This window comes from Pristis pectinata, chromosome 5 (assembly GCF_009764475.1).
Source record: "Pristis pectinata isolate sPriPec2 chromosome 5, sPriPec2.1.pri, whole genome shotgun sequence".
Classification (NCBI taxonomy): Eukaryota; Metazoa; Chordata; class Chondrichthyes; order Rhinopristiformes; family Pristidae; genus Pristis; species Pristis pectinata.
This window is the reverse complement of record NC_067409.1, coordinates 58,862,293-58,881,257: the sequence shown is the minus strand read 5'-3', so window position 1 is coordinate 58,881,257 and position 18,965 is coordinate 58,862,293. Positions and strand designations below refer to the sequence as shown.

The following is an 18,965-nucleotide window of genomic DNA, read 5'->3' as shown; positions in this document are numbered from 1 at the left end:
AGTGGAGAAAGGTGGATACACAGGTTGTCATCTCCCATAATTTCATAAGTTTCATAAAATCAGCCATTATCATATTGAATGGCAGGACAAGGAAGTGGGGCCTGCTCTTGTTTTATTTTTTATTTTCAATGACAAAGTATATTCCAGCAAAATGGTTAAGAGTAGAAACGTAATGGTACATGGATTGAAGTTGCATTCCTACTGGTTTAGGACAACTCGTCTTCCAGCTTGGTGGTTCTCCCACAAGACATATGACTGTGGCACTAATGATTAATTCTGATGTTAACCTTGTATTATAGAGTACTCTTTAATTTATATCCCCTATTCATAACCGATGTGTCATTACAGTGGTATTGAAAGCTAAGTAAAGAAATGTTCATTGTTCTGCCCGAATCCCAACAGGTAGTCTGTGAGTCTTGACTGCTTTAGGTCAAACCATGTAACACAGAAAGAGGCCAAGGTGCCGGAGCCAACTGAAAGAACTATCCAATTAATTCCACTTACCACGTCTTTTCCCATAGCCCTGCAAATATTTCCTCTTTGGTATTCATCCAGCTTCCTTTTGCTAATTATTATTAAATCTGTATCTCTCACCCTTTAAGGTTTCCTTCATGGTTTTCCTTATCATCTTAAATCTGTGACTTTGGCCACTGGAAACAATTTTCATTATCTGTTCTGTCATTTTGAACATCTCTATCAAATCTCAGTTGACATAAAAGTACTTTAAATAAATGTCAATTGTGGCTTAGTTGTTTGCACTGCCATCTCTTATTAGAAGTCCTGGGTACAATGCCCACTCTGGATTCTTGAACATTAGTATTCAGGCTGACATTTGAGTGGAGTGTCAGAGATGCTATTCTAAAAGACTTGGGTTAAAAAAAATTGTCTAGTGTTGTTTTGAAGTGTTATCCCCATTTTTTGTGATCATTATACTATACATCACTCACACAGGATTCCTACAACAAATATCTGTTCATTATAGCTTTGCTGTCTGTGGGACTCCTCTGTATGTAAATTGCTGCTTTGTTTCCAGTATTACAATGTTTGCAGCACACTTCACAAGTCCTTCTTTAGTCGTAAACTAGTTTGAGATATCCTGAATGGTATATGAAAATGCACATCTTCCATTTTTATTTTGCGGAAAACAGTGTAGGCTTCTATAATCTCTTCACATCACTGAAGCCCCTCATCCCTGTGACAATTATGGTAAATGTGCTAAAAATACACAATATTTTGCTCTTTAAGGCCTTGGCATTCTTCCTAGAGCATGGTCCCTAGAACTAACTCTACATATATTTTGGACCTGCTCTCCCAAAATGTTTGAAAATTAATGGCAGCTTCTCCACCACTAGAGGACTGCTCTTTCAGTGGGATATGACTGCTGAACGTGACTTACCGTTTATGACAACTGACTGTCGATGACCAATCGGCCAAATATGCCGCCTGGCAGCTTTTGGACTGGCCCACTGAAGGGAATGAGTTCAAAACAGGAAACTCTAACACTCTACTCCTAAGTCAATGGCAGTGTGGACAGTACTGCAGTTCTTTCCCCCACAGTCTCTTGCCATTGCAGTGATTATAAAGGCAGTGAGTCACCGGGGGTGGAGTTTGGAGAGAGATTTTTGGCAGATGATTATTGAGAGGTGCAGGCCAGATAATTGCATGAACTTGAGGATAGTCAGAAATCCAGCACCTACCAATGTGGTTCCCTTAACTGATTTCTCAGTTCAGGGGTGGGGGGGGGGGGGGGTTGCAAAATTAGGAATAGACATTTGTTACCAGTTACATTCTATGTGCAAATCAATTTTTAAAAACAGAATTAATTTATCCAATTCAATAAATTTTTTTTGTCGTTTTGTCTGCCAGGCTTATCTCACTAAAAGAAGACAAGGAAAATAAGGAATCTAACAGCTCAGGTATGGTTCTGTATCTTCAGAAGGTTAATTTGTAAAACCAGCAACATGTATATAAATCACATAGGAAAAGGTATGCTTTACATTTCAATATTTTACTGCAATTAGAACTTGAAGTCAAGTTGGCCAAATGAAGTTATAAGCACGGAAAGAGGCACTTTATCAGCCCAATGTACAACTCTTCATTCAGAGCTACATGATTTCCCATTCTCAGATTCTCTGAATTCCCTTGTAGTCTTCATTTTAAAGTATTTATCTTATTTCCTTCAAGTCATCTTTTAGGTTTTTCCTCTACATTAAATAGTCAATGTTCTAATAACTTTCTATGTTAAGAGAAAGAAGAAAGTTCCTACAAGCTCTCCCCATCTCTCTTTTTGTAGTAGAACATTACAGCACAGTACAGGAGCTTCGGCTCACAATGTTGTGCCGACATTTTATCCTGCTCTAAGATCTATCTAACCCTTCCCTCTCATATAGCCTTCCATTTCTCTATCATTCATGTGTCTAAGAGTCTCTTAAATGTCCCTAATATATCTGCCTCCACACCCTCTGCCAGCAGTGCGTTCCATGCACCCACCACTCTCTGTGTAAAAAAAAAACTTACCCCTGACATCCCCCTTATATCTTCCTCCAATCATCTTAAAATTATGCCCCCTCATGTTAGCCATTGTCGCCCTGGGAAAAAGTCTCTGACTATGCCTCTTATCATCTTGTACACCTCTATCAAGTCGCCTCTCATCCTCCTCCTCTACAAAGAGGAAAGCCCTAACTCACTCAACCTATCCTCATAAGACATGCTCTCCAATCTAGGCAACATTCTGGTAAATCTCTGCACCCTCTCTAAAGCTTCCCCATCCTTCCTATAATGAGGCAACCAGAACTGAACACAATACTCCAAGTGTGGTCTGACCAGAGTTCCATAGAGCTGCAACATTACCTCGCGGCTCTTGAACTCACTACCCCGACTAATGAAGGCCAACACACCATATGCCTTCTTAACAACCCTATCGACCTGCACTACAACCTTGAGGGATCTATGGACATGAACCCCAGGATCCCTCTGTTCCTCCACACTGCTAAGAGTCCTGCCATTAACCTTGTATTCTGCCTTCAAATTCGATCTCCCGAAGTGTATCACTTCACACTTTTCCGGATTGAACTCCATCTGCCACTTCTCAGCCCAGGTCTGCATTCTATCAATATCCTTTTGTAATCTACAGCAACCTTCTACACTATCCACAACACCACTAACCTTTGTATCCTCAGCAAACTTACTAACCTACCCCTCCACTTCCTCATCCAAGTCATTTATAAAAATCACAAAGAGCAGGGGTCCCAGAACAGATCCTTGCGGAACACCACTGGTCACCAACCTCCAGACAGAATATGCCCCATCTACCACCACCCACTGTCTTCTGCGAGCGAGCCAATTCTGAATCCACACAGCCAGGTTTCCCTGGATCCCATGCCTCCTGACTTTCTGAATGAACCTCCCATGAGGAACCTTATCAAACACCTTACTAAAATACATGTACACCACATCCACTGCTCTACCTTCATCAATGTGCTTTGTCATATCCTCAAAGAATTCAATCAGGCTTGTGAGGCACGACTGGACACACCTAACAAACTTCGCTCCATCTACCCCCTTTACACTAAGGAGGTGCCAATCAATATTGAGGGAAATTGAAATCACCCATGACAACAACCCTGTTATTTTTGCACCTCTCCAAAATCTGCCTCCCGATCTGTTCCTCAATGTCTCTGCTGCTATTTGGGGGTCTGTAGAATACTCCCAATAGATTGCTGCCTTCCTGTTTTTGACTTCCACCTACACTGACTCAGTGGACAATCCCTCCAGGACATCCTCCCTTTCTACAGCTGTGACGCTGTCCCTGATCAGCAAAGCCACTCTCCCACCTCTTTTACCTCCATCCCTGTCCCTTTTGAGATATCTAAACCCCGGAATATTCAGTAGCCATTCCTGCCCTTGCAACAGCCAAATCTCTGTAATGGCCACCACGTCATAGTTCCACGTACTTACCTATGCTCTACGTTCATCACCCTTGTTCCTGATACTTCTTGCATTAAATTAGACACACTTCAGTCCATCCAATTGACTGCAATTTTGCCGTTCCAACTGCCTATCCTTCCTCACAATCTTTCTACACTCTGCCTCTACTTGTACACTACATGCACCAACCTCTGACCTATAACTCTGGTTCCCATCCCCCTGCCAAACTAGCTTAAACCCTCCCAATAGTTCTAGCAAACCTGCCCGCAAGAATATTGGTCCCCCTCCAGTTCAGGTGTAACCAGTCTCTTTTGTACAGGTCCCACCTACCCCAGTAGAGATCCCAATTATCAACAAATCTGAAACCCTGCCCCATGCACCAACAATCCTTAGTCACACATTGATCTGCCAAATCATCCTATTCTTACCCGCACTAGCGCCTGGCACAGGCAGCAATCCAGAGATTACTACTCTTGAGGTCCTGCTTTTCAGCTTCCTACCTAGCTCCCTATATTCCCTCTTCACAACATCATCTCTTTTCCTAACTACACTATGTCATTGGTACCAATATGTACCACGGCCTCTGGCTGTTCACCTTCGCCCTTCAGAATGCTGTAATTTTGTGCTTTCAGCCAATCAACCAGTAGGAGCAATTATTTCCTTTATGTTAAGATTACTCATGCTTGAGATGTTTCTTTATTATTTATTACTTAACATCAGTAAGAAATAATAAACACCCCAAGAAGATAATGGTACGATTTCTTGACTTGCTGTTCTTGTAGTGTTAATGTACCTGATTAGCTTGCTGAGCCACACAAGGTGGCAGCAATCTCACTTCCTCTGTTCTTCTGTTCATTTAAGAATCATTGAGCCAGATTATGCTGATGAGTAGCCAGTGGTTCTGTGGAGAAATGCCAGCTGACTGCTGTGTGCAGCTCTGCTCTCTCTTTAGTCTCCATGTTGTTCCAGTGGTAACCTCACCATTAGTTGGAAGAACACAGCCTTAAGTTTTGACTTGAAACATCATGCTTTCAGAACTTGATACCAACTTCAAAAAATTTCAGATAATGATTCTGATTCTTCCATTTACACTTTACTCCTAACCTGCCATTTGTTTCTTGTACTATTACAATCCACTTTTGCTTTACAGCAATTAATCTGGCTGCCATCCATCCTAACAAAGAAGGTTCCCACTTGTTCTTTTTAAGCTATCTCGCATTTTTTTTTGCAACTTAGAACTTGCACCAGAAATGGAAAAAAAGTAAGAAATAAAGTAAATTCCTTGAAATGAAGTATTGTCTGCATAGCTGTTCCCTGAATTCTTGAGTATTTCCTACATTTTGGTTATATAAAGAGATGTAGCCAGCTGCTGTAAAATGACAATTACAAAAACAATCACTCAGTGACTTCTCTGTAACTTCGGTCAATTCCAACATCTCTCACTAAATGCTGGAGGAACTCAGCAGGTCAGGCAGTATCTATGGAGGGAAATAAACAGTCAACATTTCGGGTGGAGACCCTTCATCAGGAGTCCCAAAATGTCGACTGTTTATTTCCCTTTAAAGATGCTGCCTGACCTGCTGAGTTCCTCCAGTATTTTGTGTGTGTGTTGCTCCAAATTCCAGCATCTGCAGAATATCTTGTGTCTCAATTCCAACATCTGTTCTTATTTTTTAAACAATTGAGTAACCCTACCACTTAATAATTGGTGACCATTAGACTGAAAATCTGTTCGTCTGTTCCCCACTATTTAAAAAAAACTATCAGAGGATCCCCAAGAGAAATGCTACATGCAACAATGTACTGGAGTTACACCTGTACCCTTTCAAAGTTGTAACACAGAAATGGAATTTCATTATTTAAAAAGTATTATTTGAGATTTGGAAAAAAAATTGTTGAAATAGTATCTTGATTGTGATTTCTATTATTCCATTATCTCCCAAAACATTTTGTATAACCTCAGCTTCAGTAATCTTAGAGTTTTGTGCTTTACTGATGAGTAACTGCATTTACAGAAATCTGTATTTGTATTTGAATGTTTTCAGATACTCCTCTGTCCCCAGTAATGGGAAAAGATGCCTTTTCAACTTTGGAACCCACGTCTTCAAGCAATCAGCATAAATCAGGTAATAAGTTCTTCGGTGCACTTACTGCAATACTTGTCAGGCATTCATTTCTTCTTTCTCTTGTTGAGATCCGTGAATAAGTATTAATGATTTTTAAAACTTTCCCTCACTAGAATCTATAGATGATTTGTTAGATTTGAAGAAGGAAGAAAAGGCAACTTTGTCTCTGAGTGGTAAGTACAAAACGAAAGCTGCAACTTATCTGAACAAATTGATTTAGCTGAAAATGAATTAAGCATTGATCAAACTGAAGTAGTGAAAAAATTGTTAACTCTAAGGTTGCTATCTTTATACTAATCAATTTGAAGTTGATTTGGATGAGATTCTTTACACCACATAGGATGGAAGAGTTATAGTAAATTTATTGGCATCTATTTATCTTCAGTGAAGGTTTATTGCATATATGTATACTGTGCTTGTTTTTTGTAATCATTCTCACATTGCTTCGTTGTTCTCATTTGATTGCACTTTTTTTCCCTTTTGACTTGTGTATAAATATTTATTTGTTCATGAGCACAAATTTCTGTCATGTTTTCACACTGGAAAGCCAGAATTCCAGAATGTGCCATTATCTGATTTACTACCAATTATGAGGCAATTTGCCCTCCATGTTAATATCAGTTGAAGTTAATCTAGGGAACAACTTTTCCATTGATGTATCTGGTTTTTAAACTCTCCACTCTTTATTGATGAAACACTGCAGGAGAGGTAATGCAACATGATGAAGGATAATAGCTTTTTCTTGGTCGTTACAGAAATGAGCTTCCGTATTTCCCACAAAGTAACTGAAATCAAATTAAGCTTAATTTACTGAAGTTTGTGACCTAAATTTTAAGAGCAGGATTATTTTTGTACATTAAATTTACATAAGCAAATGCATAAACTTTACACCTATCATTGTCTCCAATTTTACATGGCCCTGATTTCAATCAATAAATAACTTCATCACAAAGAACAGCCAGTGATCTGAACTGTTTGCTTGTAAATTAGTAAGGACAGAGAAATATGCTTGTTCTCCCTGACACTTTTATGATTAGACAGTAATATATGATGCAGTCATGGGACTAGAAATTAGATTGTGCAACACAGATTTTATTTAAACATTATGGTCTCCATCTGTACACCGTTTGAATCACAATTCAATATCACAATATTTTAAAGTGCCTGGTGCCACTTTCTATGTAATTGCTCGAGGTACACAAAATAACTTTAATCCCTGCCGTGCTGAGTACCTAACACAGAGTGTGGATTCTGTGGAGGAAATCAAATCTGAACCACAAGAAGCAGCCCCATACCTGCACTATTTTAAGGGATCCTTAACTGTTTATAGGTTTATTTGGACATTCATGGGGTAGAGCTCACTTTGCTTATCTGGGCTGAATTTTTGAGCTGCTAGCATTACAGGCATTGACTCCTGTTACTGTGAAGATTGTTATATTTTTTAGATCAAAGTGGTGCTTTTGTAGCAGTCCTGTTGAACCTCTTTCTCCACTATCTGGTAGGTCAAGGGCACCATTTGCTTGCTACTACACCATCTGTAAGATGGCTTCCAAATCTCATACCGTGCTGACCTCGAATTGTATCACTGCTTCTCATTGTCTGAACTATCCATGTTAACAACATTAGAGGAGATTGCTTACCATGAGTCTGCAATGAGTCAGGAAGGTGATTTCTCAGTATTCTTGGTGGGAATTAGGGATAATCATTAAATATTGATCCTCCATGAGCAATTGTGAATGAGAACCCAGAAACCCCATGGTGAAATAATTCGATGTAATCATCTCATTAATGTTAATAATCTTAATATTTGAACCTAATTATTAAGAGAATACTCCAAATGACCATTCTAAAGAATTTTATACACTGGAACTTCATACGCTGAATAACTTTATAACTTTTATACACTGAAGTTTTATACACAGCAAAACAAACATACAATCATTGAGCAAAAAATGAACTACTGGAAGAACTCAGTAGGTCGAGCAGCATCTGTGGAGTGTAAGGGTGGTTGACATTCCAATTGAGACCCTGCATCAGGACTGAGAGAGTAGAGGGAAGATGGCCACTATATAGAAGTGAGAGGGAGGGATGAGACGTAGAGTGGGAGGCAGTAGGTGGAATCAGATGGGGAATGTGGAGTATGTCACCACCCTCTGTGTGGAAAAGCTTGCCCCTCAGATCTTCCCTCTCACCTAGACTCTGTGCCCCCTAGTTCTAGACTGCCCTGCCTTTGGAAAAAGACTATCTAAGGCCTGCATAACTTTATAAACCTCTGGGGTCACCACAGGGAATAAATCCAACTTACCCAGTCTCACCTTATAACTACAGCCCTCCATTCCTGGCAAATGTGGTTTAACCAATGTTTACCAAAGTAAACGAGTGTTTTCTAATTACCATTACAGAAAAATCACTGCAGGATGACCAAAGCTGGGATTCTAGAATATTTGATGCATAGGAAGGACAGGCAGAAAGGAAAAGGAGATGGTGTAGTGCTATTAATAAGGGAGAAGATCTGTGCAGGGTTAAGAAATGATCTTGGCTTAGATCAGAGTGAGAATCAATTTGGGTTGAGCTAAGAAATAGCAATGGGCAGAAAATATCTGTTTGTTCCTGAGTCTTGAGGCTTTGGTGAATAGTAGTTTGGAGCAGACAGCCCACAACCAAAACTGTCATTGATCCTTCTGCTGCAGTAACTGTCCACTGCACTCTTGCAGGCATTGGAATTTCTAGGCCACATTTTATAAAAAATCACGTGTAGTTAAATTAAAGGCTTCATTGATTATGGTACATGCATGATTTGTGAGAAAGTGAGTATTTGTAGGAATAAAATAAAAAGAAGTGAAGTGAGAGAGTAACCTTTAATAAATATTATTTATCATTCTCCATTTCTAAATTTTCCCAGGGAATTAAACCTCATGTTTTGGGTAGCAAATTATTTGACAGTTCCCTTGAAAAATGAAGCCTTTGCCATTCCTGCGATTTATTGTGGATATTTGTATTTACAGAAACCTGTGGAGGGCGATGACACCTTTTCTTTAAATGAAGTCTCACCATCTGGTTATAACTTCTACCACTTCCCAGCCCATGTTCCCTACTCTTCTGGCACTTTGCCCTGAACCAAAAAGCACAGTTGTTCATCTGTCACCATTTAAAAAATCTGCTGCCTTGCTATTTTTTTTCAACCTCACATTTTTACACATTATTCCACCTGCCTTGGCCTTGCCCATTTTCATAGCCTCTCTCTGTCTCCCTGAAGTTGGTCTGCATCCTTTTCTCAGTGCCACAAAGCATTAAATCATCAAAAAAAAACCCTGAATATTATTACTCTTGGTCCCCTCATCCAACGCATCGCTGTAGATTGTGAACAGTTGGACCTTTAGTACAATCTCTGCAGCACTGCATTAGTCACAGCCTCCAAACCCCAAAAATAGCTTATTTCTACAGTTTTGTCTATTATCAATCCATGCTAGTATATTACCCCCAATACTGTCTCTAATTTTGTTTAATAAGCTCTTGTGTGGTTCTTAAAGGCTTTCTGAAAATCCATATACAGTTCCTCCTTATCTATTCCTCTTATTTAAATCTCTCAAAACTAACAGATTTGCCAAGCATGATTTTCCTTGCGAGGATTCACTTTGACTCCACCCAAAGCTGTTATTGTTTTCCAGGTTCCCTGTTACCACTTCGTTAATAATAGATTTCAACATTTTCTCTACTGCTGATGCCATGCTCACTGGTTTTGGTTGCTTATTTTTCTTCACCCTGCCTTTTTATCTAGCAGGTTCACATTTGCTACCTTCCAGTCTGTGGGAGCTGTTCTAGAATCTGTGAAATTTTGGAAGGATACAACTATTCCCTTCACTATCTCCATGGCTGTCACTGTCAATACCCTGGGAAGCATGTTATTCTACAAACATTTGGTCCCACTAATTTTTTCAAATACTAACTTTTTACTAATGCTGACTTCTTTGAGGTCATCATTCACATTTGTTCTTTGGTCACTTTGCAACCAAATTTCTGGAATGACTATTAGATCATACTTATTTCTATTAGTCCCCTTAATTCACCTACCTTTTATGAATGCTGCATATATTGAAGTAAAGATCCTTCCATTTTATCTTTTTTCCCTGCTCTGACTCAAATTGAAGATGCATTTTTATGTTTGTATGCCAACTCCCTTCCAGACTGACTCTGGTTACACTACTAATTGTGATAGTTTGCACTATATTTTGCCATTTCTCTTAAACTATCTAAATTTCCCCTTACCAGAGCTCCACTACCGACTATTTAGTTCAAAATTTTATCGACAGCCATAGTTATTCAATTCATGAGGATGTGGTCCTAGCAAATTCAAGAGAAGCCAGTTTCAATGGAATTGAAAGGCTTTTTCTTCCATTTGTATCTTTGAACCACACGTTCAATTCTATGACCTTGTGTAAATTTTCACATGGCTTGGGTAATAATCCAGAGATTATCACCTGTGAGTTCTGCTTTTTAATTGGACCCTAGCTGCTCATTTTCATTTACATTGTGTTTGACCTTGATTCCACCATGGACCACAGCAACTGCATTTTTCCCCTCCCAGTCCAAGTTCTTCTATAGCCTGAGGAGACGTTCTTAACCCTGGCAACACAGCCTTTGGGACTCATGTTTGTGGCTGCAGAAACACAACTGATCCCTCCAAGTTCCTTTTCATTCCCCCAATTTGAATCTGGCATTACAGAGAGAATCTCTAAACTCCAAACATTCATATCAAACCTTTTATCTGTCTGCTCCACTCTTACTTCTAAGAATGAGGAGCTCATAAACTTCTTTATCACTAATACTGAGGCCAGTTGCCTCTCTAGTTTCCTTCCCATTCCCTGATATACAGGGCCATACTTGCTCTAAGGCTTCCCTCTGCCTGAACCCTGAACTTGCATCCTTATGTTGATCTCTAATTTCTCTCCTCATGTCCTTTTCAAATTTACTTGTCCATTAGTCTCACCATCAGTGAGATAAAGCTGAGGTGGTCAACGTCTACCCATTAATCTGCTGACCAGTCAACTTCCCTCCCTGGAAGTTTTCTTCACTGAAATCATTTATTTTTCTCACTTTGGTACTTCTCTATCTCCTTCAAAATTGCTGTTATCCCCTGTCCTCTTTACTCCCTCCCCCCTTCTTTCCCCACCACCAAATTCTTCTCAGTAAAAGAAGACCTTTATCTCCTGTGTCCTCTCCGGTTATTGCCAAATCTCCACTCTCTCTTCACTCTCCCGAGTTCCTTGAAAGTGGTATCGCCTTCCAAACCTCGATCTTTCCAACTAGGTTTCCATACCTGTCACAGCATCAAAATAACCCTTCAGCAAAGTCACAAAAGACATCCTATCTGGTGGTGATAAAGTTAAACCACCCCTTAATGTTCTCTTCAGTTTGTTTGCAGATATGGTTGATCACGTTTATCAAACGTGTCTTTACATTTGTCCAGCTAAGAGGGTCTGCACTCACCTGTTTCCATTCTAATGTATCCAGTAGCAGCCAAAGGTTTTCCTACAGCAGCTTCCCTTCACATTACATCAGGAGTCCCAGGGGAACTATCCTTGATTCCCTCCTATTTGTCATTTACGTGCTGTCTCTTGGAAACATCATTCAAGAGTAGAACATCAATTTCTATGTGTGCACTGACAACACTAGTTTTACCATTGCCTCTCTTGACTGCTCTTCTGTCTCTAACTTGTCAGACAGCTTGCCTGACTCTGTGCTGGATGAACAGAAGTGTCCTTCAACTAAATACAGAAAGTCCAGAGCCATTGTTTTTATTCCCTACCAGAAACTTGGTTCTCTAGGCATTGGCTCCATCATTTTCCTTGATAATAGGTTGAGATGGAACACATTTGGCCCACATAGCTCTGTATACTTAAGGTCATCTAAAACTCTGCTACTAATGTGCTAACCTGCACTGTCTCCATTGCCCATCGTCATGCCCTTGTTGACCTACATCTTAACGTATCCATTTATTCTCAATCTTCTCTTGTCTGAGTTTCTCCGGGTCTATCTAACTTCCTCCAGCTTTGCAACCTCAGAATATAGAAGGGTTAAGCAGGTGAGGACTTCAGTCACTGGAGCATAGGAGAATGAGGGGTGATGTTATAGAGGTGTATAAGGTGTAGAAGGGCATAGATAGGGTGAATGCACACAGTCTTTATCCCAGGGTCAGGGAATCAAGAACTAGAGGGCATAGATTTAAGGGGAGAGGGGAGAGATTTAATAGGTACCTGAGGGGCAACTATTTCATGCAGAGGGTGGTCCATACATGGAATGAGCAGCTAGAGGAAGTGGTTGACGCAGGTACATTAACAGCATTTAAAAGGCACATGGAGAGGTACATGGATAGGAAAGATTTAGAGGGATATGGGCCAAATGCAGGCAAATGGAACTAACTGAGATGGGCATTTTGGTTGGCATAGACCAGTTGGGCCGAAGGGCCTATTTTCATGGTCTATGACTCTAAGGTTCACGTGGTCATTTATACTTGATTTTTTTTCTGGCTTTCTGCCAAATCAGCCTGAGTACTGTCCCTTCCACCTGTTGACAGAAAGGTATAACGATGCCTGCAAATATAATTCACAATATCTTGATGTTTAGCTGATCGATATGGTGGAAGATGATTACATTGTGAGATTTATGCAGTAACAGTGAAAGTGGCCACAATTTTAATTTACTTCAGGACCTTCCAGTAATAACCAGCCATGGTTTTTATGAAGTCAATTAGAAGTGTCAGAAATCAAGTCACACTTACAAATTTTTGAGAAATTCAAATGAAACTAAATTAGTTTCTATCAATGTGTTTAGGGTGAAATGGGGCTTAATACTTAGCACACCACATTCATCACACCCCCTTCTTTAAAGTGACCCAGTATGTTCCAGTGGTGTTTTTGGAGCTTGCAAAGAAACCATACTGTGCTGATTGGGGTACTTCCAGAGAACAAACCAGTTGTACATTTAGATACAATACTTCATGTATATGGGCCTGATGTCACACCCTACATTGACAGTTGAAGCATTCACACAGAATCATCTTCTGAAGTGACTTGTCGAGTTGTGTCTATGAAATGGATATTAAGTGGTGTACGGAACCTCAGATGCTGCTTTATCAACCTGACATTTCTCGGCTGTCGTTCTCCACCTCTTCAAAAGAGTGTGCATGTAGAGTAACGTTCTCATTGGTAAACCTGAAAGTGGCACAAATAAGGAAAAAGATGTGGCAGATTAATTGGCAGAAGGAAAATTAAATACGAAACTTAATACAGAATCAATGCAAAATGTCGTTCAGATCTAACTATATTTTATGCATTTTAAGTGAACCCTTCATGCACTATCATTTCTTTCATAACACTGGATGACTGTTGTGTATCAATGTGACCAAAGAGTGACATTGTTCTACATTATGACTAGAGAAAGAAATTGTAGTTATAATAACAACTGCCACATAAATGAAGATCCTACATATTTCTGTTGACACAAAGATTGGACAGTGTATTGTTGCAACCAATTTAATTGCAAGAGCAGATGAACTTCATCTTTTCTGATAACACCATTGTTCTAATATTTATGATATAAATTTTTCATTGCTTTCTTATAATTGTTTCCAAAATGTAATTGCAATGGTAGGTTTGGTGCAATATATCTAGAAGCCTTTGTGTCTGCATCCATGAATATTTTAAAACTGTATGCTTCCAAGGTTCTGATGGTTACTTTGTATGTATCAGGTATGACATATCTAATTCCCATTCACACCTCTTGTCTGTGTGTATTCTCAAAGCTACCCATTAGTTGTTACACATAACCAATCTAACTCAGATTGAAAAATATAATAAAAATGGAAATTGGTTAGAGTTGGTCCAGCAGGGTGACAGGTTTTCGACAGCTTGTTCAAGCTCGGCCTTTCTGGTTCTCCAGTTCCAATTAATTGAGTTTCATTTGAATTTCCTGAAAACTTGGAAGTAGTAACAGCAAGAGTAATTTCATTTTGGGATTAAATGAATTTTAAATGCGCTTATTCCTAACCATGGAGAGAAAGTATTTGCAAATTGGCAGTAATTTTATTTCTCCTTAGGACTCAACATCTGTGCCCTTCCAATCATAACCTACAATGACTTTGTTGAAAGTCATCCAGAAGGGCCATTAGCTGGATCACACAAAGATGTACTTGTCCCAGGTGTGGCAATTTGTTTAAGATGAAATGGGGTGTAACACTTAGTACATCACAATCATCACTTTTGCATTCCTCAAATTGATCCAATATTCCGTGCTGAACTGTATTTACGTACCTTCTAAAGTAAAGCCAGAATTTCTTTCACTTACAGCATTGTGACCAATTGACCTTCAATCGTTATAAAAGGATTAACAAGTGTACATCACCCTCCACACACACCCCCTCACCCACTCCACTCCCCAATCACAGAAAGGCACCCTTTGGCTTGATTGTCTGTCTGCCTCTCTCTCTCTCATATACATTCAATAAACAGACCACCATCAAACATCCCAGAAAGGAGTCTCCCCATCACAGCCCCATTCCGGTCAGTTTTTCCAAGGCATATGTATGTGGCATCATTGTCATCACCAAGGATCAAATAATTGTAGATGATATTTTAGTTGATTAGAAAAGAGGCATTAGACTAATTAAAAAGGGAAGAAGCTTGTCAGAGGAACTATATTTTAAATTAATAGTTGGTATCTTTACATTCATTCCTAGTCAAATCTTTAATATATGTATATTTAAAAGCAATTTAAGGATCATATCATTTTGTCTGACATCATTTCTCCTTCCCAAACTAAATACTTATCATCGAATGACATGATGAAGGTGTCAGCCTTGGCCTTAGCCAGGGAAGTTTAACAAAGTGATTCATTGCAGTGCTGTCTGGTCCTTGTAAAGTGAACGTCTGAATACTAACTTATGTAGGACCATCCCTGATGGGCAGTGAAAACTCTGAAGGAAAAAGTACAGGATTAATTTCTGGAGCCCACCTACCCACTAGGTATCTTTCAGAAATGACAGGTTCAGCAGTATTATTCCCAATCCAATCCATACTTGTAGCATTTGTCAAGAGATAAATATTCTAGCCTCATTTCTTTGATTCTGTTCCCCAGCATCAGCCAGCGTTAATGATAAAACACTGCAGTCACAAATCTTTGATCATATTCCCAGTTTTAGTCTGAGCTTGGGCTACAATGCTCTAACTTGATTCAATAACCCACAGTACATCACTGTCGGAGGCTACGGTACAGCAATGTGGCCCTGATTCTTTGCCCATTCTCCCTTTTAAAATAGGTCTTACTGCAAATGCATAATTTATCATTGTGATTTTAAGAAGATTGTGTTTCTGAGAACTGACGTAAATTATTTTACATTGACTATCGTTTATCAATTGTATAACTTTTTAAAGATGTCTAGTTGCCATTTTCAAGAGCTACTTTCAAAAACAAATCTCCCCTTGGCATTACTGTCTTCTTAAATGGAAATGGAAGAGATATTTTGCTGCTTTTAAAAAAAATATATAGTGTAAAAGAAAAGGTACTGAGTTACTGGTTGTTACTAGTAATAACCGAAGGAACCACTTTGATTAATTTGTTTGGAGTTATGTAATTCAGTACCTAGAATTTATCCATGTAAATGATCTCATTGACCTAGCCAAGGTCACCAAACACTAGCAAGTGAACACAGATCAGAAATTGATTGTGATTTTTTTTTAACCCTTGGACTGTTTTTAATTCTGTGCTATGATTAATGATCTGTGTAAGAGAGTTTGTGCTGAAGCACCATCTATTAGAGTGAGCACCAATTTAGTTGTATAAATACTTTTAAAATATTGTAGGATATAAATGCAACATAATTATGCCCATTTTAGTGGTGTAGAACAGATGCAACTTTATCATTTAGTCTGTTCCTCACAAATGAAGCAGTACAAATCTGCAAGCAGCATCCCTAGACATCATTAAGGCATGAGCTAATAAGTAACAAATGTGCTACAGAAGTACCAAGCCATTACTGTCTCCAACGAAACTTGCCATTCATTGATATTGCCATTCCCAAATTCCTCACCATCAATATCCTGGAGCGTCCACATTGACCAGAAACTCATCTGTATCAGTCATTATAAATGCTGACTTTGTAAGCGAGTTAGAGGCTGTGTGTCCTGTAATAACTGAACCACTTCCTGCCATCCCCATGCATAAGGACTATGTTGGATACTCACCACTTGCCTGGATGAGTGGAGCTCCAACAATACACAAGAATCTCAACACCATCCGTGACAAAGCAACAGGCTTGATTGGGATCCTTCCTCCACCCTAGAGTCATTCCTTCCACCACTGGCACACAGTGGCTGCAATGTGCACCACTTACAAAATCTATGGTAATTACTCACCTAGGCTACTCTCTGCATCTCCCAAATTTGCAATCTCTGTCACCAGGAGGGATCAGGGCAGCAGGTGCACTGGAATACCAACAACTGTAGATTCACCTCCAAATTGCACATCTTCCTTATTTGGAAGTGTTGCCTTATCATCTGTAGGTCTAACTCCTGGAACTCCCTTCCCAACAGCACTGTGGGTTAATCTTCACTAGAAGGACTGCAGCGGTTGAAGAAGGCTACCAGCTTCTGGGATGGGCCTTGCCAGTGACATTCAGATCCTAAAACTGAATGAAACTGATATCTATACTTTATTTTTATGCATTTGAGCCATTGCTGAATTTACTGAGGCCTTTTCTAGGTAGCCCTGACAGTATTTTAATTGGATATCTGCACTCATTGATGTAATTTACAATGACTCTCATTGGCTTTCATTTTCTGGTGTCGTCTAACTAACTGGGATGTAGAAGTTGTTGGTCAGGCCAGCATGTATTGCCCATTACTTGAGTGTCTGTTTCCATTTCTAGAACCATTTCAGAATTAGCTATGTTAGGAGTCACATATAGGTCTGATAATGTAAGGATAGATCTCCTTCTTTCAAGGACATTAGTAAATGAGACACATTTTTGCAACAATCCAGTGATTTCAGAGTCACCGTTATGAATACTAGATTTTTGTTTCAGATTTTCTTAATTACTTTGAATTCCACAGTTGCTATGTGTTTAGAGTCCTGGATCAATAATCCAGGCCTCTAAACACATGTCCATTAATTTAGCCATGACCCATCATTATTGTAGAGGACTCTCATGCTGAGGTGTAAGTTTTGACAGACCTATTAGTAACTAAAAATTTACTCAGGGACATCACATCAATGTCCAAAATTAAGATATTAATAGAATTTAGTGGTGCTATTTCAGCAGTTTGGCCTTTTGATCTCTATTATGGTAAAATAGAGCTGATGACCTTAATATTAACATTTTATTTAGATAATTCTCCCATCAAACCCATCTAAGATTTTTTTTGCCATTCTGTTAATTCTTATCATGGAGTATATCAGCTCTGTATGGTTTATAACTACTTAACATTCAGGTGAGAGCAAGCAATGTCAATAGCAGTCTCCTCGCTTGGATAATGAATCAGAAGCCTAGATGATAAATCAGAAATCTAGTGTGGGAGATGAAAATTGCATGCAAATGAAATTTAAGAAGATCAGAGCAATTAAGAATTATCTTACAATGTGGAATAATAATTTAAAAAAAGCATTTTATTTCATTAGCAATATTGGCAAAAATTGACGACAGACCAGCTAATTTCAATCATTAAACGGATCTGAGTGATAGAATTATTGGTGAAAGGCTAGAATTCTTGCTACTTGGCTGCTAATATTCCTGAGATGGTGCACTGTATGCAGGAATCTTAGCAGGATAGCAGAAGTTTACGTGTATCATGTAATGATATTTTGCCCAGCTGTGGCTGATTATATACCAGAAGTGCTTTTGTGCAAAACTCATGATCTTTGTCCTCTACTACATTGGAACCAATGGCACAGGATTTCCAAGTGAATAACATGGGGTAAGTCAAGAAGATGACAGATGAAACCGCATATTTACCAAAATAAAATGATTCTAAAATTACCTGAAAGTTTGCAGGAAATACAATGCAAAATCAAATCCAAACTGAGTAATGATGTATTAAGGGAAACACAGAATGTTAGCCTGGTTTTTGTATACGTGTCCAGAATAAATAGAAATTTTAAAAATTTTTCAAGAAACAGACATTAAAAGAATTGCTGTTGTTCCATTGCAGCATTTTTCACTTCACTTACAGGGTGTATATCTTGTGGTAAGCCATCATAATTGCAAAGTTATATCTCCCAGCAAATGAATGTTGTTTCAATGGCATGGTTCAAAAATTAGTCTTCCTGTAATATCTGAGAATGAGATTTTATTTCATTTTGCCCATGCACATCAACGTGTTACACAAATCGGTGGCTTTTTCAATTTCAATTTTAGCTCCAACAGATCTACTGATCAACTCCATGGAATCTCGAACAAGTGACAAGGATGAAATGGCATTGCTGAATGAAATACTAAATGGGACATCACTGGAAGATGGTGACTTCAGCAGGGAATGGCAGGCAGTATTTGGAGAAGATCTGAGCTCACCTAGCCACCCAGCAGCTGGTGAAGTGGACCAACCTCTCTCTCCTTCAGGCTTCCTTCCTTCTCAACTGTTTGACAAAAGCTTGGGAGATGCATCATTTTCAGTTACCGGTAAGCATGAAAAACTAAGGATAATACCACCTTGAACATTTTTTATTGATAATGCTGTCCTCAAATTGTTTACCTGATAAATCTTTGTAGTTATTTTCTAAATCTATATAGAAGTTTTGCAATTTAATTTTGGCACAATTTCCATTTGAATATAATAGCCTGATTGATTTTCAAGAGTTAATATCCAATTATGCATAAATAAATTAACTACAGCCTTCTCTCAATTAATTTAAAACTTATTTAGC

General features: G+C 38.9%; 1 protein-coding gene across 7 annotated transcripts in view; it reads left to right on the top strand.

The window, feature by feature from the left end:
- Positions 1-18,965, top strand: part of ica1 (islet cell autoantigen 1) — an 84,490-nt gene that overhangs the window by 53,653 nt on the left and 11,872 nt on the right. For all 7 annotated transcript variants that reach the window (XM_052016886.1, XM_052016883.1, XM_052016881.1 and 4 more), the window contains 4 exons: positions 1,867-1,916; positions 5,973-6,053; positions 6,167-6,226; positions 18,460-18,720. In XM_052016886.1, coding sequence (XP_051872846.1) covers positions 1,867-1,916; positions 5,973-6,053; positions 6,167-6,226; positions 18,460-18,720 — 452 coding nt within the window. The remainder of the gene's footprint in view (positions 1-1,866; positions 1,917-5,972; positions 6,054-6,166; positions 6,227-18,459; positions 18,721-18,965) is intronic.